This window comes from Electrophorus electricus, chromosome 11, assembly GCF_041902795.1.
Source record: "Electrophorus electricus isolate QZ-2024a chromosome 11, ASM4190279v1, whole genome shotgun sequence".
NCBI lineage: Eukaryota > Metazoa > Chordata > Actinopteri > Gymnotiformes > Gymnotidae > Electrophorus > Electrophorus electricus.
This window is the reverse complement of record NC_137507.1, coordinates 9,732,501-9,760,000: the sequence shown is the minus strand read 5'-3', so window position 1 is coordinate 9,760,000 and position 27,500 is coordinate 9,732,501. Positions and strand designations below refer to the sequence as shown.

The following is a 27,500-nucleotide window of genomic DNA, read 5'->3' as shown; positions in this document are numbered from 1 at the left end:
AATACGCACAGATACACACACAGATACACACACAGATACACAAACACACAGATAAACAGATACACACACAGATACACACACACACACACAGATACACACACATACACACACACACACACACACACACAAATACGCACAGACATACACACACACACACACACACACACAGATACACACACACACACACACACACACACACACACACACACACACACAGATACACACACACACACACACACACACAGATACACACACACACACACACACACACACACACACAGATACGAAAACACACACACACATAAATACACACAGATACACACACAAAGATGCACAGATACACACACACACACACAGATACACACACAGATACACACACAGATAAATAAATACACACACACACACAGATACAGACACACAGATACAGACACACACACACAGATAAACAGATACACACACACACACACACAGATACACAGATACACACACACACATACACAGATACACACACACAAATACACACAGATACACACACACACACACACACGGATACATACACACAGATACAGACACACACACACACAGATAAACAGACACACACACACACACACACAGATAAACAGACACACACACAGATACACACACACACACGGATACACACACACACACAGATACACACATAAATACACACACACACACACAGATAAACAGATACACACACACACACACAGATACAGACACACACACACACAGATAAACAGATACACACAGACACAGATACACACACACACAGACACACAGATAAACAGATACACACACACAGATAAACAGATACACACACACACACAGATACAGACACACACACATACACATATACACACAGATACACACGGATACACACACACACACACACACACATACACAGATACACACACACAAATACACACAGATACACACACACACACACACGGATACATACACACAGATACAGACACACACACACACAGATAAACAGACACACACACACACACACAGATAAACAGACACACACACAGATACACACACACACACAGATACACACATAAATACACACACACACACACAGATAAACAGATACACACACACACACAGATACAGACACACACACACACAGATAAACAGATACACACAGACACAGATACACACACACACACAGATAAACAGATACACACACACAGATAAACAGATACACACACACACACACAGATACAGACACACACACACATACACATATACACACAGATACACACGGATACACACACACACACACAAATACAAACACACAGATAAACAGATACACACACACACAGATACAGACACACACACACACAGATAAACAGATACACACAGACACAGATACACACACACACACACAGATACACACACACACACACACAGATACACACACACACACACGGATACACACACACACACACACAGATACAAACACACAGATAAACAGATACACACACACACAGAAACACACACACACACACACACACACACAGATAAACAGATACACACAGACACAGACACAGATACACACACACACACAGAGATAAACAGATACACATACACACACATGCACACAGATAAACAGACACACACACAGATAAACAGACACACACACAGATAAACAGACACACACAGATACACACACACACACACAGACACACACACACAGACACACACACACACAGATACACACACAGATACACAGATACACACACACACAGAGATACACACAGATATACACACACACACAGATACACACACACACACACACACACACACACACATAAATACGCACAGATACACACACACACACATAAATACGCACAGATACACACACACACATAAATACGCACAGATACACACACAGATACACAAACACACAGATAAACAGATACACACACAGATACACACACACAGATACACACACATACACACACACACACACACACACACAAATACGCACAGACATACACACACACAGATACACACACAGACACACACACAGATACACACACACACACACACACATAAATACACACAGATACACACACATAAATACACAAACACACACAGATACACACAGACACACACACAGACACACACACACACACACACACACACAGATATACAGATACACACACACACACACACACGTACCACTGCACATTTATTGGCATACTTACTGCTTCTTCCCTTTGTGTGTGTGTGTGTATCTGTTTATCTGTGTGTGTGTATGTGTGTGTGTGTGTGTGTGTGTGTGTGTGTGTGTGTGTGTGTGTGTGTGTGTGTGTGAGTGTGTGTGTGTGTGTATCAGATCGTGCGAGCTTCACGCTTGGACGGGGCTGATAACCCTCTGGAACTGGTGTATTTCGTGGAGGCGGGATCAGGGGAGCGGCTCTCAGCTCAAACCACGGCTGCTATGCTCAACAGGCTGAACGTGCAAAGGGCAGCTATTGTGCTGGGTTACAGAGTGCACGGACCACTGGCCACTCGTGAGCCTCACACACACACACACACACAGTATGCACCTGTGCACAAACACAGACAATAATAACGCACAAACTACCATGTGGACACACTTCTCCATGTTGTGAACACACAGGCAACAGTTTTAGCACACCCACACCAAATCTGACTGATTTGTGTGTATATATATATATATCTGTGTGTGTGTGTGTGTGTGTGTGTGTGTGTGTGTGTATTTGTTTGTCTCTATTTATATGCACATTTTCTGTGTGTATCTCAGCGGTGGAGAAGCTGACCCTGCCTCCTTCTGAGACGCAGCCTAGTAACGTGTGGTTGATTGTCGGGGTGGTGGTCCCTGTACTGGTGGTCATCCTCATTATCATCATCCTTTACTGGAAATTGTGCCGCTCGGAGAAACTGGAGTTCCAGCCAGATGCCATGAGCACCATTCAACAGAGACAGAAGGTCTGGGTCATACCATTTCTCTTAGTGGGGGGTGAGGAGATGTAAGTGTATGTCAGTGTGTGTGTGTGTGTGTGTGTGTGTGCGGGGAGGGGTGTATGTGATTTACACAGCCTCTAACTATCATTAAAGAACACTCGATTGCTCGTTTTCTGACGTCCCTCTTACTGCAAAACATTTAAAAATGTGAAGTGAAAAAATATAGTATCGTTTGGTATACAGGAATTTTTCTTGCTTTTGACTTTTGTGTGTGTGTGTGTGTGTGTGTGTATGTTCAGCTCCAGGCTCCCAGTGTGAAAGGTTTTGACTTTGCAAAGCTCCACCTTGGGCAGCACAGTAAGGATGATATAATGGTGATCCAAGAGCCTGCCCCTTTACCACCACCTACCAAAGAGGCCACACCCTCTGAGGGTGGAGAACTGAACACACCCAAATCTAAGAGTTCATCCACTAAAGCGTCACGTGCAGCTCGAAGGAGGGGCAGGTATAGACAAAGTGTCACCATTTTTGACTGTGTTATGAATATTTTTGTTTTGAAGATATTAACTTGTGTGTGCTTCTGAATTTCATGAAAAACCATGGAAAAACCATGGAAACCATGGAAAAACCATGAAAAACCATGGAAAGACCATGAAAAACCTGTTTGTGTGTCTGTGTGTGTGTGTGTCAGGTTGTCTCCTTCTGATGGTGACTCATTGGGCAGTGAGGCCTCCAGTGGCAGAGGGTCAGCAGAGGAGAGCACAAGACCTGCAGTCACACCCAGCGACAGCAAACCCCACCACCGCAAGAGCAAGCATGGTAACACACACACACACACAAACAGGAGAGCGCCAGAACTGCAGTCACACCCACCCCCACCACCGCAAGCGCAAGCAGGGAAAAACGCACACACACACACACACACACACACAAACACACAGGACAGTTATTTAAATGTGGCAATAACTCAATCAACCTTTAATCATTTCATCATTGGATTATATAGAGCTAATCTCACATTTAACCTTTAAGCATTTCATCATTGACTTATATAGAACTAATCTCACATTTAACCTTTAATCATTTTATCACTGATTTATATAGAGCTAATCGCACATTTAACCTTTAATCATTTCATCATTGTCTTATACAGAGCTGATCTTACATTTACCTTTTCTCTGTCTTCATATTTATATTTCACTTTGGATCACAGCACAGAACAAACTTGGTAAGATGTTGTCTTTATATGTGAACTGGCACTAATATCATAGACACTTCTCACCATGTTAACTAACTTTTGACCTCTGACCTGGTGACCCTAGGTGCAGCATCAGGCAGCGGAGTGGATGAACAATTATCTTCCTCCTCCATTTTTGAGCATGTGGATCGTCTGTCTCGAGGTTCGTCAGATGGAATGCGACGAGTGTCCAATAAGATCCAGCTAATTGCCATGCAGCCCATGCCGAGCCCGCCCCCTCATACGCATAACCAAGCCCTAAGCCCTGCCCTCACTGAACGAGTGACAGATGGGGCAAAGGTTAACACAGAGGTATGAAACCTTTATTCACCCAGATATACACCCAACATCCATCAGTTATCCATCCATTAGCATGAGAATGAATGAATTCTGCACCGAATTAAATCTTATTTGGGATTTAATGACCTCTGCATGGATTCAGATCCAGGTTGCCCTGAGGCACAAGTCCGAAATTGAGCACCACCGGAATAAGATCCGTCTGCGTGCCAAGAGGAAAGGACACTACGAGTTCCCCTCCATGGAGGACATCATGGCAGTGTTCGGGGACGGATCGGAGCAGCAACGCGTCTACCAGCAGGCCCAAGAGCAGATCCACAAGATTCTTCACCCCGACGCACAGATGCCGTCCCCCTGCGGAGACACCCACTGCAGGTCAGGGCAGCTGTTGTAAAACAGGGTTGTTAAAAACAGGGTTACAATACAGATATCACAATGGGTTTGTGTGTGTATAGTTCCAGAGGCAGGCGTTCTCCCAGACAACGGCACCGGCAGAATTTGAATTTGAGTGGCACCAGTAGTCTGACCGATAAAGACTGCCTCATTACGGACGGCGACGTCACCTACAGGAAGTACCCAGGAGTCAACAACGTGGCCTACGTGGTAAAATCACACAATACACTTGACCATTTTTCTGTTTTATTTAAGACATATTGAATCTTTTTTTTTTCCCCTTTCGCTAGTCTGATGCAGATCAACTTCCTGATGTTGGTAGCCCCTCCCCCACTGATGAGGTATTCATTGACCCTGGGTCTCCACCTCCTGAACCAGCTCCTGCTCCACCCAGCTATGTCCCGCCTCAGCCAAGCATCGAGGAGGCGCGCCAACAAATGCACTCCCTATTGGATGACGCCTTTGCCTTGGTCTCGCCCTCCTCACAAGGGAGTTCCGCCCCTCTGACACTCCCCGGGGTCACGGCGATTGCCGGAGGAGGAGGAGTCAGCCCTGCTCCAACCTCCAGCCCACCCCCACGCCCCGTCCGCCAATGGGGCTCCTCGTCCTACCCGACAGGCCCTGCTAACAGCCCTTTCGCTGCAGTGAGTACAACCGAAAAAATGGATACACGATACCTGTTAATGGACCTGCATTTCGGTGCGCCGCTGACCCTTTTGAAAACCTCTAACATGAATGTGAGGAGATAGTGAGACTTTTGAAAATCTAAGAAAGCGTCTCCAGCCCTGTTACATTCCCTGCTCTCTCTCTTCCGTGTCTGTAGAGGTATGCAGAATTAGGAATGTCCCCTACATCTGTCCAGAGCTTGCTGCAGAGGTGAGCTGCATTATGAAAAGCTTTGGCTTCTAATACTCATTAGGAATATTGTGTCCTAATCACTGAAGATGTGTTCCTGGACTGGTCGGCAGGCAGGCACTGGGCTCAGGGTATCTTATGTCAGGGGAGCTGCAGTCTGATCCTGGATACTCCAGCAGGGGGCATTATGGAGAAGACCTCCCATCTTCTTCACGACCGCGGCCAGTAGGGGGCAGCGCAGGTTCACGACTTACTTGCAGCTTTGACGTTTCACATAGTCGTTGGGTTTTTATGCTTTTGCCAGCCGCTGTGTCTGTACGTGTGTGTGTGTGTGTGTGTGTAGGTGCGCAATTGCATCAGCTGACACAGGTGGGCTTGTCAAGTCGGATCAGCATGTACCCAGGGGTGGGTCGCAGTGTGTCTGGTCCCTCCGGATCCAGCTGGGCTCAGTACCGCTCAGATGAGGCGGTCTCCAGGCCCGGAGCCAACCGCGAGACTGTGAGTCCAGCCACTCGCACACATAAACACACATGCACAGAAAGTTTAAACAAATAAAAACAACAGGCGCACTGAATGTGTTTTTTTTACGTCATATCAAACTAACACATATTATGTTTTCACACTTATTTAGTTCATTCATTTTTACAAGATTTTACAAATGTAGTATTTCCAGAGCACTGTATGTGGTAACAAGCTGATGTGATAATAGTTATGAAAAATATTACAAAAATTAAACAATGGCATATAATATTAGAGCAATTTAAAGGTTTAGTATATGCTAAAAATAGAAGCAACTTGATACATTGCTGTCACATGGTACTTGAATAGTGGTGTGGCTTCCCCCTGTCCTCAGTCTATAGCAGTACTGCTACAAAACAACCTGTCATTTTGTTGTCAACACATTTGTGAAATGTAAACCGGAAGTGAGGGGTGACTGATGAATTTGTCGAAGGATGTGCTTGTGGCTGGTTTGATGGTTTGTTTCTTTTTACTGGACTGTGTTAGTAGTTGTTGCAAGGTAATTACTAGAAGGGACCTCTTTCTGTGTCCCATGCGCATAGAATCCTATGGAATATGCCTCAAGATTTATACAGCATCTCTCTTTACAGCAGATCCTGACGTTTCCGGAGTATTCCTCATCTCCCGTGTTCCAGATGCCCCGGACCTCCCTGGGAGACCCTCCCACCCCCACTGCAGTCTACGCTGCTCGGGATGAGTCCTCCCCTCTCCCGCACTCCTCGGCCTCCCTCATCAAGGCCATCAGGGAGGAGCTCCAGAGACTGTCTCAGAAGCAGGCCGCTGTCGTAGCCAGCTACCACAGCTGAGACCCGCCTTAGCTAACACCCCCCCCCCCCCACACACACACCTACCCGGGCCCTGGCTGACCGCCGTCCACAGCTAGCCGAGTGCTTGTGCAAACTCGCTAACCAATTCCTCACTGGACACAGCTAACCAGCGCTCAGCCGTGGTTTTGTTTACAGCCTGCCCCTGTGTCCAGCGGCAGCTTGGCTAGGTGGACTGACACCCAAGAGATACACGACACTCACATTTAAGACCTCAGTCCTAGTACGTCCTCAAATCAGGAGCCAGGTTCGTGGACCCCCACCTCCCCTGACTCACACCAACATTCTCCTGCATCTCTGAGGAAAAAAAAACACCATATTCCAGCACAGCACAAAAGACGTATTATAGACCTCCACTCTACATCCATCACTTTCAAGTTTCAAGTTTCAAGTTTCAACGTATAATGCGCATAATAGGGAAAATCAAAAGCAGCTTCTCTCTGTTAGACCGCATGCCATGAGAGAACACTGGACCGGAAGTGTTTTTTCCATGTGAGATCCCTCCCCCGACTAGGACTGTTTCTACACGTCTGTCAAAGTGCTTCCTCCAGTAGGGTCGTCATCCAGTCCCTCAGAGTTCCTGTGGTGCTAAACCCCATTTCCTAGTGGCCACTCTGGAAGGCTGCGGAGCGGCCTCTTCTTTTCCTCTGTTCGTTCTTTCTTTCCCTGCATTCCTCTTTTTCTCTTGCTGCTCTGAAATGGCTAGACCATTACGGAAGGGTCTGCTGTCAGCATACAACTACTGCTTGATTGTCCTGAAATTTTAGTCCAAAGCTGACCAGGACGCTGTCTTGGAGTGGTCGTCATCATCCACTCTGGTCTGGCATCATCTCCAGCTCAGTTGCGAACCTCTCCTGATCCAGAAGGGCTCTGTTAGCTGGATCAGTGAATAGGAAGTGCTCTCTGCAGTGAACTGTCGAACCGTGGGTCGGTGACCACTGCCTTACATGGGTTTTCATCCATAGCCACAGCCTTCTGTTGTCATCGCAAATTAAACGAGGCCTTCTGGGTCGCGGATCAATGAGCGATTGAGCTAGCCTCGGCAGGCATCCTCAGCTGCAGCCAGAGCCAGGACGCAGCCCGCTGCTCCGCCTTGGCCGCGCCGTTACCCCCCACTCTGTCGGGATGCCGAAACTTCCCCTCTGTCTGGAGAAGGATTCCGTCACCAGGCACAGAGCAGAGGACGGTCGTTTGCTTATCACCTCCAAGTTCACGAGGCCACCCACCCGGAACGGCGGAGCATTTAAATTCGGAGCTTATTGGTTTTTGTTTGTTTTGTTTATTGATTTGTGGGAGGGGTGTTTGGCAGTGGTTTGTGAGTCTTGTGTAGAGGTTGGAGTAGTGGACAGTCCCCAGTTGGTTTACAGCTGTTTATTTTGCACATTTTCCATCTTTGCACATTATTATCTTAGTGGCAATGCTACGCTCAAGTGAGCAAAATCGTCTTAAGGGTTTACCTGGAAAAGAGAAAGAATATTATACAGTATCTATATAGATATATACAAATTTAAATAGTTCTATAAATATATTAAATTACATATCGATGTATACCCCGTGAGCACAATATTACTGTATGTCTAGACCATATTAGATTTTATTTATTTTTATTGGTATAAGACTATTAAGTATTTAAAGTATTGGATAAAGTATTGGTATGAGACACAAAATAGACCAAATCACTGTTAAGGCATAGAGGTGGTTTAGCTCAGTACTTCAGTAGGCAGACTGCTTGTGAATCCATACAATCATGTGACTGTGCACTGAGTTTGTTTTCATGGGTGCTGTGAGGTCATGTGGCAAGGTGGTTTTAAGGCCCTGTTATGTATTGTGTTGTTTAAGAGGCCAAATATTTATTTCTCTCTCTCTCTCTCTCTCTCTCTCCCTCTCTCTCTCTCTCTCTCTCTCTTTCTCTCTCTCTCATTTCTCAGAAAGAGTTTAGAGAATTCCTAGCAGGCCTTAAGTTCGCATGTGGAATTATGCTTCATTTTCTTTCTTTCTGTGTGTATGTCTTGGTGGGCATGCTAATATATATGCTTAAAAAGAAATGTGTTTAAACACAAAACAAACAAAAAAACACCCCTGACAACCAAGCTTGATGGACGTATTTAACATAAGTGAATACTGTGTTCTGGTATAAGAGACTAAATAGGAACGTTTAAAGCACAGAGAAACCATCCTAATCATCAAAAAAGAAGCTTCAATATTTTGCCATTTATATAACTGAGTAATATTTTTTGAACCCATGCAAATCTCAGTATTTCTGATTAAAATATAAAATAGAGTTATAATATGTATATGAAAATCAACCTTTTAAAATGAACTTATAGAGGCAAACATTGATCGAACCCTCCTAACCATCAGGCTTCTGCAAAGACCAACAGGGAAATGGATGTTATGGCCATTACAACTGTTTTAATATGTATTACATGGAATGTTTCCAGCTGCTTGCCTGATATGGTGCTATTCATATATATATATATATATGTGTGTGTGTGTGTGTGTGTGTGTGTGTGTGTGTGTGTGTAATAGTGATCACGCCAAATGTGATGAAACAAGTTCCTTGTTTTAGCAAGACTTCTCACAGAGTTCCTACAATAGTAACATAGATTGTATCTCTCTGTGTGTGTGTGCGCACGCGTGTGTGTTCATAATAGTGACCACGCCAAATGTGATCAAACAAGTTCCTTGTTTTAGCAACAAGTTTTAGCAACACGTTCCTTGTTTTAGCAAGACTTCTCACAGAGTTCCTACAATAGTAACATAAATTGTATCTCTCTCTCTCTCTCTCTCTCTGTGTGTTTGTGTGTATGTGTGTGTGTGTGCGCGTGCGTATGTGTGTGTGTGTGTGTGTGTGTGCGCGTGCGTGTGTGTGTAACAGTGATCACGCCAAATGTGATAAAACAAGTTCCTTGTTTTAGCAAGATGTCTCACAGAGTTCCTACAATAGTAACATATATTGTGTATCTCTCTCTCTCTCGCTCTCTCTCTCTCTCTCTCTCTCTCTCTCTCTCTCTCTCTCTCTGTGTTTGGGTGTGGGAGTGTGTGTGTGTGTGGGGGGGGAGGTATGTGTTAAAGAGTGAAAGAAATTATTCATTTTGTTCTTATCTGAATGCCATAGAGGAAGCCTTGGAAACATTAATGAAAATGTTACTTTATTGGTTCCATAGACTCTTAGAATAGTTTTATTATAAGAGCTTTATTCTGCATTCATGTTTACAGAGGTTTTCTGGAAAACTACAGGACAGCCTCTCATTCCTTTGGTTTTTTTCCCCACTGTCTTTTTACTCCATTTCTCTCTTGGTCTCTGCAAACTGCATCCCTGTATTTAATGTGTACTGTCTCTAGATTGTTGTGTACATTTATTAACAAAAGATAATAAATTATGTGCATTAAAACTACTTCATATTTCCCCTGTAATGTGCTGCATTGTAAGAATTTGTAACTCATAATGAGGGACGTTGGCTAATTGCACCTCAATCCTGTGTTTGCCTGTCCTTTGGTCTCCACTCACTCAGCTGAACAGGTCAGGACCTCCATGAGCTGACTACACCTTTGTAAAGTGGAGGACTAAAATGCTTTGTTGACCTACTGTTTCCAGATCAGCGGAACAGGGCCACAATAGCAAGTTGCACTGCATACCACTGCATACATACACTCGGTTTCTGTATAATTAAGTGTTTCACCCATCCACCCATAAAATGCTAAAAGGCACATTGCACCTTTCCAGAGACTCGAGTAACTGAGGGAAGAGCAGACGAGAGCCAGGCAGACAGGCTTACAGCAAACCTGTTTGACAGCTTCAGAAAGTCGTCCAGCATGTAGGCGAATTGCTACCAAACACTGCCCAGCCCTCCACAATCACACCTACAATGGTCAGCGGTAACCGGATCCTCTCGCGGCCGCTGCAGAAAATGTGATGCCTGTCCCTTTAAAGAGCGAGTCCGTCCCCTGCCTGCGGCTCGGTTACGCTGCCTACCTGTCGGTTCGCACAGGTTCCTTGGTTTACAAACAGGTAGATGATCCGATGATGCGGCTTTATCGCAGATCTTCATCACGTTTAAAGTCACTCTTATTTTGGGCAATAACTCCTTGAAGAAGGTAGGTAAACTTGCCGGTAACGCATTGCGTTTCACTTGGCAAACGTTAACGTCTTCTTTTTTTTTACACAAATTTTTTTTATGACACATGCTTAACATTCTTGGTTTGTTTTCTATTTATTTAGCCTTTGTGTGTTTTCCACAAAACCTTACGCAAGGGATAAAAATAATAGTAACAACAAGATCTATCTTTCGATATATATATATATATATATATATATATATATATATATATATATATATATATATATATATATATATATATATATACACACACACATATATATATATACACACACACACACACACACACACACACATATATATATATATATATATATATATATATATATATATATATTTATTTATTTATTTATTTGATTTTGTGTGTGTGTGTGTGTGTGTGTGTGTGTGTGTGTGTGGTTTAGGATTTTTTGGTCATGTGTCTATTTTAAAATACTTCACAGTCGACTGAGCATGACGGGAAGACGCGGCTCTTCCATGAAGACGCAGCTGGTCAGCGCAATTCAACTTGAGGATGTGGAGCTCCAGGACAGTGAAGCAGGGCGCCAACCCGTGGGAGAAGCCAGGGGTTAGTCCCTCATGCAGACCAGCATTAGAGAACACATCCATGCCACAATAAAGATGGGATGCATTTCATTACATTAACTGTACAATGTCATTTTATTACATTTTAATTTTGTGATACTATCTCAATAGTAATTTGAGATTAAAGAATGTAATACTATCTTAATAGTAATTTAAGATTAAAGGACTCCTAAATATCAGAGAATTATTTTAGAATCCACCAATATTAAAGGAACTTACTAGAAAAAGAAAAAAGAAAAAAAACCTTTTCGCTCAATATGTCTGTTGTGGCTGGTGTGACCCCATGACCTCTGGTTTGTCCTGTTTACTCTCACAGATCCAAAATTCTATAGTATGGAAGAGGCTGTGGAAGGCATCGGCTTCGGAAGATTTCACATACTACTGTTTGTTGTTATGGGCAGCGCGAATGTAAGAGATATAGAATATATTTTTCATGTTGATTCAATGCATGTGCTCTTGCCTGGGTGCATGTGTGCACCCGTGTGTGTGTGTGTGTGTGTGTGTGTGTGTGTGTGTGTAATATATACAGATTGTAGAGGCGATGGAGATTATGCTGTTGGCTGTGGTGTCCCCTGAGATCCGATGTGAGTGGCATCTGGAGGATTGGCAAGTGGCATTTGTCTCCACGGTGAGACTGTCAACCAATCACAGCTAAAATCAGCTAACCACAGCCAATCACAGTTGTGCATGATTTTTATGGGATGTACAGACATGTGGTTGTTAGTGAGGGAGGTCATGTTGTTGTTATTGGCTGGGTTGTCTTGCTGTTTCTTGTTTTCATAGCTTAGAAGATTTGTAGTAAATATAACTTTCCTGCAAGTCATGATTTATTTATACACCCTGTGTGTGTGTGTGTGTGTGTGTGTGTGTGTGTGTGTGTGTGTGTGTTTTAGATGGTGTTCCTGGGCTACATGATATGCGGTGGTTTTTGTGGATATGTGGCAGATAAATATGGCCGTTGGAAAGTGAGGAAAGATCCCTCTGAACCTCTTCACAACTTCACCTCTTAATCTAGAATGATATCAGTTACATAAAAAAACATCTGACAGTATATTTTGTGCCTATTCAATTGTTATATTTGGGCCATGTGCGTGTGTGCATGTTTGTGTGTGTGTGTGTGTGTGTGTGTGTGTGTCTGTGTGTGTGTGTGTGTGTGTTTGTGCGTGCGCGCCTGCAGGTGGTGTTCGGAGGCTTCGTGTGGGCTTCATATTTCTCTCTGCTCACATCATTTGCGCCAACCTACGGCTGGTTCATCTTCCTGCGCAGTATGGTAGGCTGTGGAGTAGCAGCCACATCACAAGGGTACAAGCACACACACACACGCACCCCCCCCCCCCCCACACGCACACACACACATCTCTAAAGCACAGACAGGATCATTTCTCTAATCTTCCTGTTACAGGTTTGTGCTGAAGACTGAGTTCATGCCTGCCAAATACAGATCATCTCTCCTACCCCTCGCCTCAGTGAGTGAGCACACAGCCGACGCAGTCATGGTGTCAGTCAGTAGTGAAACTACACACTTGTGTTGATCCTTTGTTCTTTGTGGCCTGTATCTGGTGCTAGATCTTCTGGATGTTGGGGTCCATGATCATCATCATTCTGGGTATGACCGTGGTGCCCACACTGGGTTGGCGTTGGATGATTCGGCTGTCCATCATCCCGAGCCTCCTAATCATTGGACTATTCCAGGTGAACCTCCATTGACAGGTTCTGGATCAGTATTATTATTAAATTATATTTCCATGATTATAGTCTGCCTCTCTGTCTCTCACTCACTCTCTCTCTCAGTTTATCCCTGAGTCAGCCAGGTTCCAGGTTTCAGTGGGTAACATCAGAGGAGCTGTTGCCACCTTGAGGCGGATTGCTAGGATGAATAAAACCAGTTTACCAGATGGGGACCTTCGGGAGCCAATAGTAGTATGTTGGGCACTTCTCATACACACACACACACACACACACACCTCTCTGTCCAGTGGTTTCTACCTGGCTGTGTTGTATGTTTTCAGACAGAGATGGGGAATGCTCTTACTTTAATCAATCCCACACTCCGGAGAACCTCTCTGCTTCTGTGGTTCTCATGGTAATGTCTCACACACCTTCTGCTTCTTCTGTGCGTGTGTGTATTAGTGCAAGAAAGATTGTAATGTATATGTAATTTTTCCTTTGTACAGATATGGAAACGCCTCTGCATACCCAAATTCTTAACATTAACCACTGGAAAAATGCTAAACTGACCTCAGATCAGTTCAGCTTGTACAACCCCATCACGTTCTTGTCGTTGGCTGTCTCCAGGTTTGTAGCCTCCTTCTCCTACTATGGCTCAGTGCTGAGCAGTTCAGAGCTGCTGGAGAAGGACCTGCTGTGTGTGACCAACCCTGACCCAGAGCACAGTATCAAGCCCAACCATGAGGAGGAGCTATGTTACTGCAACCCCTTCAACATGGATGACTACAAGACCCTCCTCATCAGCTCCCTAGGAGAGGTGGCACGTGAGTGCCCTTTGCCCTTTGACCCTAGGAAAGCATTGGCTAAGGTCTTACCTTTGCAATTCATGCATAGAAATTAACAGAGTGTGGTGCCTCCCAATTGCATACAGTAATTACTAAAACAGGTTTTTGAGTATGTTGTATAGTACTATTAAGATCAGTCTATATCTTAATAGTATTAATACTGGTGTTTAGTATGCAATTGTGATGCAGTTGAACTAGAGTTCAGGCAGCATGTGACATTTCCAGTTGTTAAGCATTTATACATTTATATACTGGGACAGCCAGAGGTAGCCAGACTGGTGGGAAGCAGGTTTGTCTCTTACTGTCTCTGTCTCTCTCTCTCTCTCTCTCTCTCTCTCTCTCTCTCTCTCTCTCTCTCTCTCTCTCTCTGTGCAGTCAGTCCCCTGAACATTGGCCTGTTGAACCTGTTGGGCCGTACATGCAGTATGATAATTCTACAGGTCCTGTCCGCCATCTTCTTCATGCTTGTTAACATCTGTTCGACCATGTGAGTAGCCACTCCCCCCAATCCACTTCAACTTCAAAACTTTTAGTATTTGTACTTGCCTGTGCGCCTCCCTTCCGACCACAGTGATAACGTGACTCTGTGGTGCCCTCTTGTGGTGTACTGCAACATTGTCCTCATTTCTCCCCCCCCCCCCCCCCTGTAGGATTGGGTTTATCGTGCTTCTCTTCCTGCTCCGCTCGCTCATCTCCATGAACTTTAATGTGGTGTATATTTACACTGCAGAGGTAAGCGACAGCACGGTGACGTTTCACTTACGGTCAGGAGTGATGAGTACCGATTTCCTGGACTACTTCTCATTGCGTGTGAAGTTCTGCAAGTTACATGAATGGTAGAGTAATATCCTGAGATGTGCAAATATCCATCATACTGGCAGGTCTACCCTACCTCAGTGCGATCCATTGGAATGGGTTTGTGCACTTCATTCAGTCGAATTGGGGGCATGATTGCACCATTCATAGCCCAGGTACTGTTTATACAGTGTATTCTTATTAATTTGTGTGTGTGTGTGTGTGTGTGTGTGAGAGAGAGAGAGAGAGAGAGAGAGAGAATATGCACGTATGTGTGCACATGTACATATGTGTGTGTTTGTGTCCGTGCACAGATTGTTGCTGACTGTGAGCATGTTCATCTGTGTGTGTGTGTGTGTGTGTGTGTGTGTGTGTGTGTGTGTGTGTGTGTGTGTCCAGGTATTGATGTCCACGTCTGTGCTGCTGGCCTTGAGTCTATTTGCACTAGCTTCTTGCCTGTGTGCTCTCGGGACTGTATTCTTACCCATTGAGACCAGAGGAAGGGCATTGTTGGTAAATGTATATATTATTCCCCCATTGTGTGTGTGTGTGTGTGTGTGTGTGTGTGTGTATCTGTTCCTTTGTGTTCTGTCTTCTGTAATTGTCTTATTTAATGCATTCATGACACATTAATTTTTCCATCTTTTCTTTTGCAGCAAACGGAATAAGTCCTATCTGCAGAAAAACAGTTGCCACGCTTTTGTAATTTTATTAAACTTGAGCTCATTTAACAAAAAATTTCAAAATTGTATTCATTCTTGAAATAAGCAAACATCGTGTGATTGAAGCAAATCACCAAAGATGAATTATATTAATCCTGAGTGGGATTGTGTTACTGCGTAGCAAGCCAGTGCCATGAGGTGCTTGCGTCTTAAAAACGTATCCCATCCTCCATCATGGAAAGGCTCCTCTGTATGTCAAATACCGTCCACTAGGGGGAGATATTACCCTAGTTTTTTAATCCATTGGTCGCCAACTTGGGATCAGTCCCACAACCCTTGTATCTTAAGGGCAGATTCCCTTGATCTTTTTCTCTCTTTCCTCCTCTTCTCTTCTTCCTTTTTAATCTCATTAGAGTTTCTCCATGCAGGTCTAATGGTGGGATTGAAAAGGCTGCATCATCTTTTGTACAATGCCATTCACAACTGAGAGTCAATAGAACAAATCAGATTGATACTGTAGCTGGTGGTTTATGTTAATGGTTTGCCACAATAGTCGAGGACTTCTCTATTACAGATAGATTCATTTTGTATGATGAATCAGTTATTAAAAATAGTAAGTTAATCTGCAAAATGTACTGTGTGCTTGCTGTGTAGGTCCAGAGTGAGTGAATTTGCTTGACCTTGCCAATAAGAGAGAAATAGGACAGCGTGTGTGTGTGCGCTTGTCAGAGAGACAGGTTAACGTGTGTCCCGGAAGTGCAATGACTTTAACCCACCATTCTCGTTGTTCTGTACAACAGACTAGAAGAGTCCAACATCAATTAAGTACGTTAATAAGCGTAAGGGGAGGAAGGTGTCTGACACTGTTTAGTAGGAGGAGGTCGCTATAGCCACACTGCGGCTCTGCCTCCCCTGAGTATGTGTCCTGATTTAGTACCGGAGCCGGGCTCGAGCTAGCATGCGCTTAAGCGTGCACTTTCTCAGTGCACGTGCGTGTTTCCATCGATTTTGAGAAATTCCACACTAATGCGGCACCGTGGTCGCAGGAGGTACACCAACGCACAGTCGAGATCATCACAGCAACGCTTTTAAGAGTTCTGTAGCCTGCTTCATTTGGCCCTTTTTTGGTAAATTGTTCTCATCAGCGCGCGTTGGCTGCTAATTTATAATTTTTTGTAACTAACGCGCGTGCGGTTAGGTAGTCGCTGTCCAACGCACGCGGTGCTGATGCTGATGTCAGCTGACTGTTCTGACGCACGAACGGCACACAATGTGCTGTTCAACGCATCATTTGTTCATTATTTATGTTAATTCCGTTGCAAGTCCGATAAACCTTATAAAAGAGAAAACATCTTGTACAGACCAAAGCCAAGATGGATGTGGACTGAACCCGTCACGCATAACTTTAGAACGCCTTTAGAACGATCGGCCAATCAGAGAAAAACCCCGTTAAACGCGCCTCTCAGTGCCGCACAGATGGAAAGTTGGTGCGCGGAATAGCCAACAACTTTCTCACCGCAGTGTTCATGCACTGCAGTTCATTTCAAACGCTGCGGTCAGCGCCTCCAGCGGGAAAAGCGGGCATGAGATTTTATCACGACATTTATGACTTTATCACGGCATCGCTGCCGTCAGCGGTGCGTGTGGGAGGTATGTGGCCGCGCCCCACTACTGCACGGCACAGCGCGTCTATATCTGGCGAATCTTATGGCATCATGAAGCATATAAAGATTGTGGATTTAGTATCACGGAGGCCGGAGTTGTTTCAGCCCACGTGCTCCATTAATAAAAGTGACAATAAGCTCCCTTTAGGTCTGAATGTGGCAAAAGGTTAGGGTCCGTCTATGCGCGTGTTGGCGTGTTGCTATATTAAAATTTGAGTTCTGGGTTGAAATGTCCTAAAACACCTCATGTTTTAGGCTGTTATGTGTCCTGATAACTTTACACTTTGTGCATGCACCCCCTTGATATTTGCCAGAGCCTGTTTGTTTAAGTGATGTGGGTATTAATTGGGGTCTAGTACATTTTTCCCTCACTCTCAGGTGTTTATTGGTCAGTGATGAGATTCACCCTCTCACTCTCCAGCCTTGAGATCACCCTGCCTCTCACATATGGCAAAAAAGTAAACTAATTAACTTTTTGAATGTACATCTCTCTCTCTCTCTCTCTCTCTCTCTCTCTCTCTCTCTCTCTCTCTCTCTCTCTCTCTCTCATTTCTCAGAAAGAGTTTAGAGAATTCCTAGCAGGCCTTAAGTTCGCATGTGGAATTATGCTTCATTTTCTTTCTTTCTGTGTGTATGTCTTGGTGGGCATGCTAATATATATGCTTAAAAAGAAATGTGTTTAAACACAAAACAAACAAAAAAACACCCCTGACAACCAAGCTTGATGGACGTATTTAACATAAGTGAATACTGTGTTCTGGTATAAGAGACTAAATAGGAACGTTTAAAGCACAGAGAAACCATCCTAATCATCAAAAAAGAAGCTTCAATATTTTGCCATTTATATAACAATAATATTTTTTGAACCCATGCAAATCTCAGTATTTCTGATTAAAATATAAAATAGAGTTATAATATGTATATGAAAATCAACCTTTTAAAACGAACTTATAAAGGCAAACATTGATCGAACCCTCCTAACCATCAGGCTTCTGCAAAGACCAACAGGGAAATGGACGTTATGGCCATTACAACTGTTTTAATATGTATTACATGGAATGTTTCCAGCTGCTTGCCTGATATGGTGCTATTCATATATATGTGTGTGTGTGTGTGTGTGTGTGTGTGTGTGTGTGTGTGTGTGTGTGTGCGTGCGCGTGTGTGTGCGTGTGTGTGTGTGTGTAATAGTGATCATGTCAAATGTGATAAAACAAGTTCCTTGTTTTAGCAAGACTTCTCACAGAGTTCCTACAATAGTAACATAGATTGTATCTCTCTGTGTGTGTGTGCGCGTGCGTGTGTGTGCATAATAGTGACAACGCCAAATGTGATCAAACAAGTTCCTTGTTTTAGCAACAAGTTTTAGCAACACATTCCTTGTTTTAGCAAGGCTTCTCACAGAGTTCCTACAATAGTAACATAAATTGTATCTCTCTCTCTCTCTCTCTCTCTCTCTGTTTGTGTGTATGTGTGTGTGTGCGCGTGCGTGCGCGTGCGTGCATGCATGTTTGTAATAGTTACCATGCCAAATGTGATAAAACAAGTTCCTTGTTTTAGCAAGACTTCTCACAGAGTTCCTACAATAGTAACATAAATTGTATCTCTGTGTGTGTGTGTGTGTGTGTGTGTGTGTGTGTGTGTGTGTGTGTGTGTGTGTGCGCGTGCGTGTGTGTGTGTAACAGTGATCACGCCAAATGTGATAAAACAAGCTCCTTGTTTTAGCAAGATGTCTCACAGAGTTCCTACAATAGTAACATATATTGTATCTCTCGCTCTCTCTCTCTCTCTCTCTCTCTCTCTCTCTCTCTCTCTCTCTCTCTGTTTGGGTGTGGGAGTGTGTGTGTGTATGTGTGTGTGTGTGGGGGGGGGGTGTATGTGTTAAAGAGTGAAATAAATTATTCATTTTGTTCTTATCTGAATGCCATAGAGGAAGCCTTGGAAACATTAATGAAAATGTTACTTTATTGGTTCCATAGACTCTTAGAATAGTTTTATTATAAGAGCTTTATTCTGCATTCATGTTTACAAAGGTTTTCTGGAAAACTACAGGACAGCCTCTCATTCCTTTGGTTTTTTTCCCCACTGTCTTTTTACTCCATTTCTCTCTTGGTCTCTGCAAACTGCATCCCTGTATTTAATGTGTACTGTCTCTAGATTGTTGTGTACATTTATTAACAAAAGATAATAAATTATGTGCATTAAAACTACTTCATATTTCCCCTGTAATGTGCTGCATTGTAAGAATTTGTAACTCATAATGAGGGACGTTGGCTAATTGCACCTCAATCCTGTGTTTGCCTGTCCTTTGGTCTCCACTCGCTCAGCTGAACAGGTCAGGACCTCCATGAGCTGACTACACCTTTGTAAAGTGGAGGACTAAAATGCTTTGTTGACCTACTGTTTCCAGATCAGCGGAACAGGGCCACAATAGCAAGTTGCACTGCATACCACTGCATACATACACTCGGTTTCTGTATAATTAAGTGTTTCACCCATCCACCCATAAAATGCTAAAAGGCACATTGCACCTTTCCAGAGACTCGAGTAACTGAGGGAAGAGCAGGCGAGAGCCAGGCAGACAGGCTTACAGCAAACCTGTCTGACAGCTTCAGAAAGTCGTCCAGCATGTAGGCGAATTGCTACCAAACACTGCCCAGCCCTCCACAATCACACCTACAATGGTCAGCGGTAACCGGATCCTCTCGCGGCCGCTGCAGAAAATGTGATGCCTGTCCCTTTAAAGAGCGAGTCCGTCCCCTGCCTGCGGCTCGGTGACGCTGCCTACCTGTCGGTTCGCACAGGTTCCTTGGTTTACAAACAGGTAGATGATCCGATGATGCGGCTTTATCGCAGATCTTCATCACGTTTAAAGTCACTCTTATTTTGGGCAATAACTCCTTGAAGAAGGTAGGTAAACTTGCCGGTAACGCATTGCGTTTCACTTGGCAAACGTTAACGTCTTCTTTTTTTTATCACAATTTTTATGACTTTTTTTATGACACATGCTTAACATTCTTGGTTTGTATTCTATTTATTTAGCCTTTGTGTGTTTTCCACAAAACCTTAAGCAAGGGATAAAAATAATAGTAACAACAAAATCTATCTTTCGATCTTCTGTGCATATATATATATATATATATATATATATATATATATATATATATGTGTGTGTGTGTGTGTGTGTGTGTGTGTGTGTGTGTGTGTGTGTGTGGTTTATGATTTTTTGGTCATGTGTCTATTTTAAAATCCATGAAGACACAGATGGCCAGCGCAATTCACCTTGAGGATGTGGAGCTCCAGGACAGTGAAGCAGGGCGCCAACCCGTGGGAGAAGCCAGGGGTTAGTCCCTCAGGCGGACCAGCGTTAGAGAACACATCCATGCCACAATAAAGATGGGATGCATTTCATTACATTAACTGTACAATGTCATTTTATTACATTTTAATTTTGTAATACTATCTCAATAGTAATTTGAGATTAAAGAATGTAATACTATCTTAATAGTAATTTAAGATTAAAGGACTCCTAAATATCAGAGAATTATTTTAGAATCCACCAATATTAAAGGAACTTACTAGAAAAAGAAAAAAGAAAAAAAACCTTTTCGCTCAATATGTCTGTTGTGGCTGGTGTGACCCCATGACCTCTGGTTTGTCCTGTTTACTCTCACAGATCCAAAATTCTATAGTATGGAAGAGGCTGTGGAAGGCATCGGCTTCGGAAGATTTCACATACTACTGTTTGTTGTTATGGGCAGTGCAAAAGTAAGAGATATAGAATATATATTTCCTGTTGATTCAATGCATGTGCTCTTGCCTGTGTGCATGTGCGCACCCGTGTGTGTGTGTGTGTGTGTGTGTAATATATACAGATTGTAGAGGCGATGGAGATTATGCTGTTGACTGTGTTGTCCCCTGAGATCCAATGTGAGTGGCATCTGGAGGATTGGCAAGTGGCCTTGGTCTCCACGGTGAGACTGTCAACCAATCACAGCTAAAATCAGCTAACCACAACCAATCACAGATGTGCATGATTTTTGTGGGATATACAAACATGTGGGTGTGTTGCTGTGTATGCATGTGGTTGTTAGTGAGGGAGGTCATGTTGTTATTGGCTGGGTTGTCTTGCTGTTTCTTGTCTTCATAGCTTAGAAGATTTGTAGTAAATATAACTTTCCTGCAAGTCATGATTTATTTATACACCCTGTGTGTGTGTGTGTGTGTGTGTGTGTGTGTGTTTTAGATGGTGTTCCTGGGCTACATGATATGCGGTGGTGTTTTTGGATATGTGGCAGATAACTATGGCCGTCGGAAAGTGAGGAAAGATCCCTCTGAACCTCTTCACAACTTCACCTCTTAATCTAGAATGATATCAGTTACATAAAAAAACATCTGACAGTATATTTTGTGCCTATTCAATTGTTATATTTGGGCCATGTGCGTGTGTGCATGTTTGTGTGTGTGTGTGTGTGTGTGTATGTGTGTGTGTGTGTGTGTGTGTGTGTGTGTGTGTGCATGCGCGCCTGCAGATGGTGTTTGGAGGCTTCGTATGGGCTTCATATTTCTCTCTGCTCACATCATTTGCACCAACCTACGGCTGGTTCATCTTCCTGTACAGTATGGTAGGCTGTGGAATAGCAGCCACATCACAAGGGTACAAGCACACACACACACGCCCCCCCCCCCCCCCCACACACACACACACACACATCTCTAAAGCACAGACAGGATCATTTCTCTAATCTTCCTGTTACAGGTTTGTGCTGAAGACTGAGTTCATGCCTGCCAAATACAGATCATCTCTCCTACCCCTCTCCACAGTGAGTGAGCACACAGCCGACGCAGTCATGGTGTCAGTCAGTAGTGAAACTACACACTTGTGTTGATCCTTTGTTCTTTGTGGCCTGTATCTGGTGCTAGATCTTCTGGATGTTGGGGTCCATGATCATCATTATTCTGGGTATAACCGTGGTGCCCACACTGGGTTGGCGTTGGATGATTCGGCTGTCCATCATCCCGAGCCTCCTAATCATTGGACTATTCCAGGTGAACCTCCATTGACAGGTTCTGGATCAGTATTATTATTAAATTATATTTCCATGATTATAGTCTGCCTCTCTGTCTCTCACTCACTCTCTCTCTCAGTTTATCCCTGAGTCAGCCAGGTTCCAGGTTTCAGTGGGTAACATCAGAGGAGCTGTTGCCACCTTGAGCCGGATTGCTAGGATGAATAAAACCAGTTTACCAGATGGGGACCTTCAGGAGCCAGTAGTAGTATGTTGAGCACTTCTCATACACACACACACACACACACACACACACACACACACACACACACACACACACACACACACACACACACACACACACACACACACACACACCTCTCTGTCCAGTGGTTTCTACCTGGCTGTGTTGTATGTTTTCAGACAGAGATGGGGAATGCTCTTACTTTAATCAATCCCACACTCCGGAGAACCTCTCTGCTTCTGTGGTTCTCATGGTAATGTCTCACACACCTTCTGCTTCTTCTGTGCGTGTGTGTATTAGTGCAAGAAAGATTGTAATGTATATGTAATTTTTCCTTTGTACAGATATGGAAACGCCTCTGCATACCCAAATTCTTAACATTAACCACTGGAAAAATGCTAAACTGACCTCAGATCAGTTCAGCTTGTACAACCCCATCACATTCTTGTCGTTGGCTGTCTCCAGGTTTGTAGTCTCCTTCTCATACTATGGCTCAGACCTGAGCAGTTCAGAGCTGCTGGAGAAGGACCTGCTGTGTGTGACCAACCCTGACCCAGAGCACAGTATCAAGCCCAACCATGAGGAGGAGCTATGTTACTGCAACCCCTTAACCATGGATGACTACAAGACCCTCCTCATCAGCTCCCTAGCAGAGGTGGCACGTGAGTGCCCTTTGCCCTTTGACCCTAGGAAAGCATTGGCTAAGGTCTTACCTTTGCAATTCATGCATAGAAATTAACAGAGTGTGGTGCCACCCAATTGCATACAGTAATTACTAAAACAGGTTTTTGAGTATGTTGTATGTAGTATAGTACTATTAAGATCAGTCTATATCTTAATAGTATTAATACTGGTGTTTAGTATGCAATTGTGATGCAGTTGAACTAGAGTTCAGGCAGCATGTAACATTTCCAGTTGTTAAGCATTTATACATTTATATACTGGGACTGAGGCAGCCAGACTGGTGGGAAGCAGGTTTGTCTCTGACTGGCTCTCTCTCTCTCTCTCTCTCTCTCTCTGTGCAGTCAGTCCCCTGAACATTGGCCTGTTGAACCTGTTGGGCCGTACATGCAGTATGATAATTCTACAGGTCCTGTCCGCCATCTTCTTCATGCTTGTTAACATCTGTTCGACCAAGTGAGTAGCCACTCCCCCCAATCCACTTCAACTTCAAAACTTTTAGTATTTGTACTTGCCTGTGCGCCTCCCTTCCGACCACAGTGATAACGTGACTCTGTGGTACCCTCTTGTGGTGTACTGCAACATTGTCCTCATTTCTCCCCCCCCCCCGTAGGATTGGGTTTATCGTGCTTCTCTTCCTGCTCCGCTCGCTCATCGCCGTGAACTCTAATGTGGTGTATATTTACACTGCAGAGGTAAGCGACAGCACGGTGACGTTACGTTTCACTTACGGTCAGGAGTGATGAGTACCGATTTCCTGGACTACTTCTCATTGTGTGTGAAGTTCTGCAAGTTACATGAATGGTAGAGTAATAATGTGCAAATATCCATCATACTGACAGGTCTACCCTACCTCAGTGCGCGCCACTGGAATGGGTTTGTGCACTTCATTCAGTCGAATTGGGGACATAATTGCACCATTCATAGCCCAGGTACTGTTTATACAGTGTATTCTTATTAATTTGTGTGTGTGTGTGTGTGTGTGTGTGTGTGTGTGTGTGTGAGAGAGAGAGAGAGAGAGAGAGAGAGAGAGAGAGAATGCACGTATGTGTGCACATGTACATATGTGTGTGTTTGTGTCCATGCACAGATTGTTGCTGACTGTGAGCATGTTCATCTGTGTGTGTGCGTGTGTGTGTGTGTGTGTGTGTGTGTGTGTGTGTGTCCAGGTATTGCTGTCTAAGTCTGTGCTGCTGACCTTGAGTCCATTTGCACTAGCTTATTGCCTGTGTGCTCTCGGGACTGTATTCTTACCCTTTGAGACCAGCGGAAGGGCAATGTTGGTAAATGCATATATTATTCCCCCATTGTGTGTGTGTGTGTGTGTGTGTGTGTGTGTGTGTGTGTATCTGTTGCTTTGTGTTCTGTCTTCTGTAATTGGCTTATTTAATGCATTAAATTTTTCCATCTTTTCTTTTGCAGGAAACGGAATAAGTCCTATCTGCAGAAAAACAGTTGCCACGCTCTTGTAATTTTATTAAACTTGAGCTCGTTTAACAAAAAATTTCAAAATTGTATTCATTCTTGAAATAAGCAAACACCGTGTGATTGAAGCAAATCACCAAAGATGAATTATATTAATCCTGAGTGGGATTGTGACTACGTAGCAAGCCAGTGCCATGAGGTGCTTGCGTCTTAAAAACGTATCCCATCCTCCATCATGGAAAGGCTCCTCTGTATGTCAAATACCGTCCACTAGGGGGAGATATTACCCTAGTTTTTTAATCCATTGGTCGCCAACTTGGGATCAGTCCCACAACCCTTGTATCTTAAGGGCAGATTCCCTTGATCTTTTTCTCTCTTTCCTCCTCTTCTCTTCTTCCTTTTTAATCTCATTAGAGTTTCTCCATGCAGGTCTAATGGTGGGATTGAAAAGGCTGCATCATCTTTTGTACAATGCCATTCACAACTGAGAGTCAATAGAACAAATCAGATTGATACTGTAGCTGGTGGTTTATGTTAATGGTTTGCCACAATAGTCGAGGACTTCTCTATTACAGATAGATTCATTTTGTATGATGAATCAGTTATTAAAAATAGTAAATTAATCTGCAAAATGTACTGTGTGCGTGTGTATCAGCATGTGCTTGCTGTGTAGGTCCAGAGTGAGTGAATTCGCTTGACCTTGCCAATAAGAGAGAAATAGGACAGCGTGTGTGTTTATGTGTGTGTGTGTGTGTGTGTGTGTGAGAGAGAGAGAGAGAGAGAGAGAGAGAGAGAGAGACAGAGAGAGAGACAGAGAGAGAGAGAGAGAGAGACAGAGAGAGAGAGAGAGAGAGAGAGAGTGAGAGAGAGAGAGAGAGAGAGAGAGAATGAGAGAGAGAGAGAGAGAATGAGAGAGAGAATGAGAGAGAGAGACAGCGAGAGAGAGAGAGAGATAGAATGAGATAGAGCGAGCGAGCGAGAGAGAGAGAGAGATGGGGAGGTAGCATGTAAGCAGGGTGTGGATGGTGCAGGCACCCAGCACAGTAAGTGTTTTTTATCGTGTCATTTTGTACTTTGGCGTGTGTGATGCAGACGTGTGGACTGTCATGCGAGTATTTCAGAGTGACTGTGTGCTCGGTTATTGCTCATGTTTGGGCCCAGGCTGTCGTGAATGAGCTGCATTGTGTCTGATCACGGGACAGTGGAGCTCTTGTACACGTCGCCTGAGTGACATGATGACCGGCACATTTCCCCCCAGGACAGAACCAGTCTGGCACTGAGTCTGCATTGAAGGAGAGAAAAGGCTCAGATGAACTGTGTAGCCGTGGGTCTGTGCCTTTGTAAAAGTATATAATATGTTGGGATGAGTTTGTGCGTGTGTGTGTGGGGGGGGGGGGGGGGGTATTCCTGCACTCTCATTTGTGAGGTGTACTTGCAGCTAGAGATCAGCCCGTGCTTTGCAGAACTTCATCCAGTGTAATCTGCTCTTTGAATTCCCATCTGTCAGTCAGACTCAGGACCTGAGCAGCCTCGTCTCTATGAAACGTCAGAGAGGTCAAACAACTCCTTTAATGAATGTTCCCCTGAATGAATGCATGTGGCTAGCTGGCTCAGCAAGGTGCTCTATCCTGAGCCTGTTTAGGTCAGCGAGTCTGCACCTTTGACCCTGAAGATCTGAGCCTCCATCTGTTTGTCTGCGTGTACTTGTGTGTGTTTGTCTTCATGTAGTTGTCTGCTTGTCTGTGTGTGTGTGTGTGTGTGTGTGTGCGTGCGCGTGCGCTTGTCAGAGAGACAGGTTAACGTGTGTCCCGGAAGTGCAATGACTTTAACCCACCATTCTCGTTGTTCTGTACAACAGACTAGAAGAGTCCAACATCAATTAAGTACGTTAATAAGCGTAAGGGGAGGAAGGTGTCTGACACTGTTTAGTAGGAGGAGGTCGCTATAGCCACACTGCGGCTCTGCCTCCCCTGAGTATGTGTCCTGATTTAGTACCGGAGCCGGGCTCGAGCTAGCATGCGCTTAAGCGTGCACTTTCTCAGTGCACGTGCGTGTTTCCATCGATTTTGAGAAATTCCACACTAATGCGGCACCGTGGTCGCAGGAGGTACACCAACGCACAGTCGAGATCATCACAGCAACGCTTTTAAGAGTTCTGTAGCCTGCTTCATTTGGCCCTTTTTTGGTAAACTGTTCTTATCAGCGCGCGTTGGCTGCTAATTTATAATTTTTTGTAACTAACGCGCGTGCGGTTAGGTAGTCGCTGTCCAACGCACGCGGTGCTGATGCTGATGTCAGCTGACTGTTCTGACGCACGAACGGCACACAATGTGCTGTTCAACGCATCATTTGTTCATTATTTATGTTAATTCCGTTGCAAGTCCGATAAACCTTATAAAAGAGAAAACATCTTGTACAGACCAAAGCCAAGATGGATGTGGACTGAACCCGTCACGCATAACTTTAGAACGCCTTTAGAACGATCGGCCAATCAGAGAAAAACCCCGTTAAACGCGCCTCTCAGTGCCGCACAGATGGAAAGTTGGTGCGCGGAATAGCCAACAACTTTCTCACCGCAGTGTTTATGCACTGCAGTTCATTTCAAACGCTGCGGTCAGCGCCTCCAGCGGGAAAAGCGGGCATGAGATTTTATCACGACATTTATGACTTTATCACGGCATCGCTGCCGTCAGCGGTGCGTGTGGGAGGTATGTGGCC

General features: G+C 44.2%; 4 protein-coding genes across 10 annotated transcripts in view; all 4 read left to right on the top strand.

Moving 5' to 3' along the window:
- si:dkeyp-27e10.3 (UPF0606 protein KIAA1549) overlaps positions 1-9,031 on the top strand; it is a 20,435-nt gene extending 11,404 nt beyond the window's left edge. The window contains exons 10-22 of one of the 4 annotated variants that reach the window (XM_027018610.3): positions 2,369-2,546; positions 2,801-2,985; positions 3,261-3,466; positions 3,653-3,780; positions 4,175-4,189; positions 4,284-4,510; positions 4,641-4,870; positions 4,951-5,098; positions 5,179-5,532; positions 5,712-5,764; positions 5,857-5,984; positions 6,087-6,241; positions 6,853-9,031. In XM_027018610.3, the coding sequence (XP_026874411.3) occupies positions 2,369-2,546; positions 2,801-2,985; positions 3,261-3,466; positions 3,653-3,780; positions 4,175-4,189; positions 4,284-4,510; positions 4,641-4,870; positions 4,951-5,098; positions 5,179-5,532; positions 5,712-5,764; positions 5,857-5,984; positions 6,087-6,241; positions 6,853-7,068 (2,223 nt within the window). In that variant the 3' untranslated portion in view covers positions 7,069-9,031. Of the gene's footprint in view, positions 1-2,368; positions 2,547-2,800; positions 2,986-3,260; positions 3,467-3,652; positions 3,781-4,174; positions 4,190-4,283; positions 4,511-4,640; positions 4,871-4,950; positions 5,099-5,178; positions 5,533-5,711; positions 5,765-5,856; positions 6,242-6,852 lie in introns of all 4 variants that reach the window. The other 3 variants (XM_081723554.1, XM_081723553.1, XM_081723555.1) reach the window with 3 other exon arrangements.
- Positions 9,032-10,950: 1,919 nt separating this feature from the next.
- LOC118240076 (putative transporter SVOPL) lies at positions 10,951-15,838 on the top strand. 2 transcript variants are annotated; one of them, XM_081723557.1, is made up of 16 exons: positions 10,951-11,184; positions 11,612-11,775; positions 12,109-12,200; positions 12,322-12,420; positions 12,686-12,757; positions 12,970-13,094; positions 13,195-13,258; positions 13,359-13,484; positions 13,584-13,712; positions 13,802-13,875; positions 14,088-14,284; positions 14,681-14,792; positions 14,956-15,037; positions 15,187-15,276; positions 15,500-15,613; positions 15,757-15,838. In XM_081723557.1, exons 2-16 carry the CDS (start codon positions 11,661-11,663, stop codon positions 15,766-15,768), a joined length of 1,503 nt encoding a protein of 500 aa, XP_081579683.1. In that variant the 5' UTR covers positions 10,951-11,184; positions 11,612-11,660; the 3' UTR covers positions 15,769-15,838. The 2 variants fall into 2 exon arrangements, with proteins under 2 accessions (XP_081579683.1, XP_081579682.1); XM_081723556.1 differs by having other exon boundaries at positions 10,953-11,184; positions 11,651-11,775.
- Positions 15,839-19,317: 3,479 nt separating this feature from the next.
- Positions 19,318-27,500, top strand: part of svopl (SVOP-like) — an 18,046-nt gene continuing 9,863 nt past the window's right edge. Inside the window, exons 1-16 of one of the 3 annotated variants that reach the window (XM_081722774.1) lie at positions 19,319-20,333; positions 20,682-20,766; positions 21,100-21,191; positions 21,299-21,397; positions 21,670-21,741; positions 21,956-22,080; positions 22,183-22,246; positions 22,347-22,472; positions 22,572-22,700; positions 22,856-22,929; positions 23,142-23,338; positions 23,702-23,813; positions 23,971-24,052; positions 24,200-24,289; positions 24,527-24,640; positions 24,780-25,421. In XM_081722774.1, coding sequence (XP_081578900.1) covers positions 20,688-20,766; positions 21,100-21,191; positions 21,299-21,397; positions 21,670-21,741; positions 21,956-22,080; positions 22,183-22,246; positions 22,347-22,472; positions 22,572-22,700; positions 22,856-22,929; positions 23,142-23,338; positions 23,702-23,813; positions 23,971-24,052; positions 24,200-24,289; positions 24,527-24,640; positions 24,780-24,791 — 1,467 coding nt within the window. In that variant the 5' untranslated portion in view covers positions 19,319-20,333; positions 20,682-20,687 and the 3' untranslated portion in view covers positions 24,792-25,421. Of the gene's footprint in view, positions 20,334-20,681; positions 20,767-21,099; positions 21,192-21,298; positions 21,398-21,669; positions 21,742-21,955; positions 22,081-22,182; positions 22,247-22,346; positions 22,473-22,571; positions 22,701-22,855; positions 22,930-23,141; positions 23,339-23,701; positions 23,814-23,970; positions 24,053-24,199; positions 24,290-24,526; positions 24,641-24,779; positions 25,425-27,500 lie in introns of those variants that run through there. The other 2 variants (XM_081722775.1, XM_081722773.1) reach the window with 2 other exon arrangements.
- mical3b (microtubule associated monooxygenase, calponin and LIM domain containing 3b) overlaps positions 25,657-27,500 on the top strand; it is a 33,459-nt gene continuing 31,615 nt past the window's right edge. The window contains exon 1 of the mRNA XM_081722768.1: positions 25,657-25,825. The gene's annotated coding sequence lies outside the window, so the exon portion shown is untranslated. The remainder of the gene's footprint in view (positions 25,826-27,500) is intronic.

What these genes read in the sequence shown, in the direction of transcription:
- LOC118240076 (XM_081723557.1), top strand. Translation starts at nt 11,661, where the DNA reads ATGACGGGAAGACGCGGCTCTTCCATGAAGACGCAGCTGGTCAGCGCA. An exon ending in ATAAATATGGCCGTTGGAAA is followed by an intron (nt 12,758 to 12,969) that starts GTGAGGAAAGAT and finishes GCGCGCCTGCAG; the next exon opens with GTGGTGTTCGGAGGCTTCGT. An exon ending in ACCTTCGGGAGCCAATAGTA is followed by an intron (nt 13,713 to 13,801) that starts GTATGTTGGGCA and finishes GTATGTTTTCAG; the next exon opens with ACAGAGATGGGGAATGCTCT.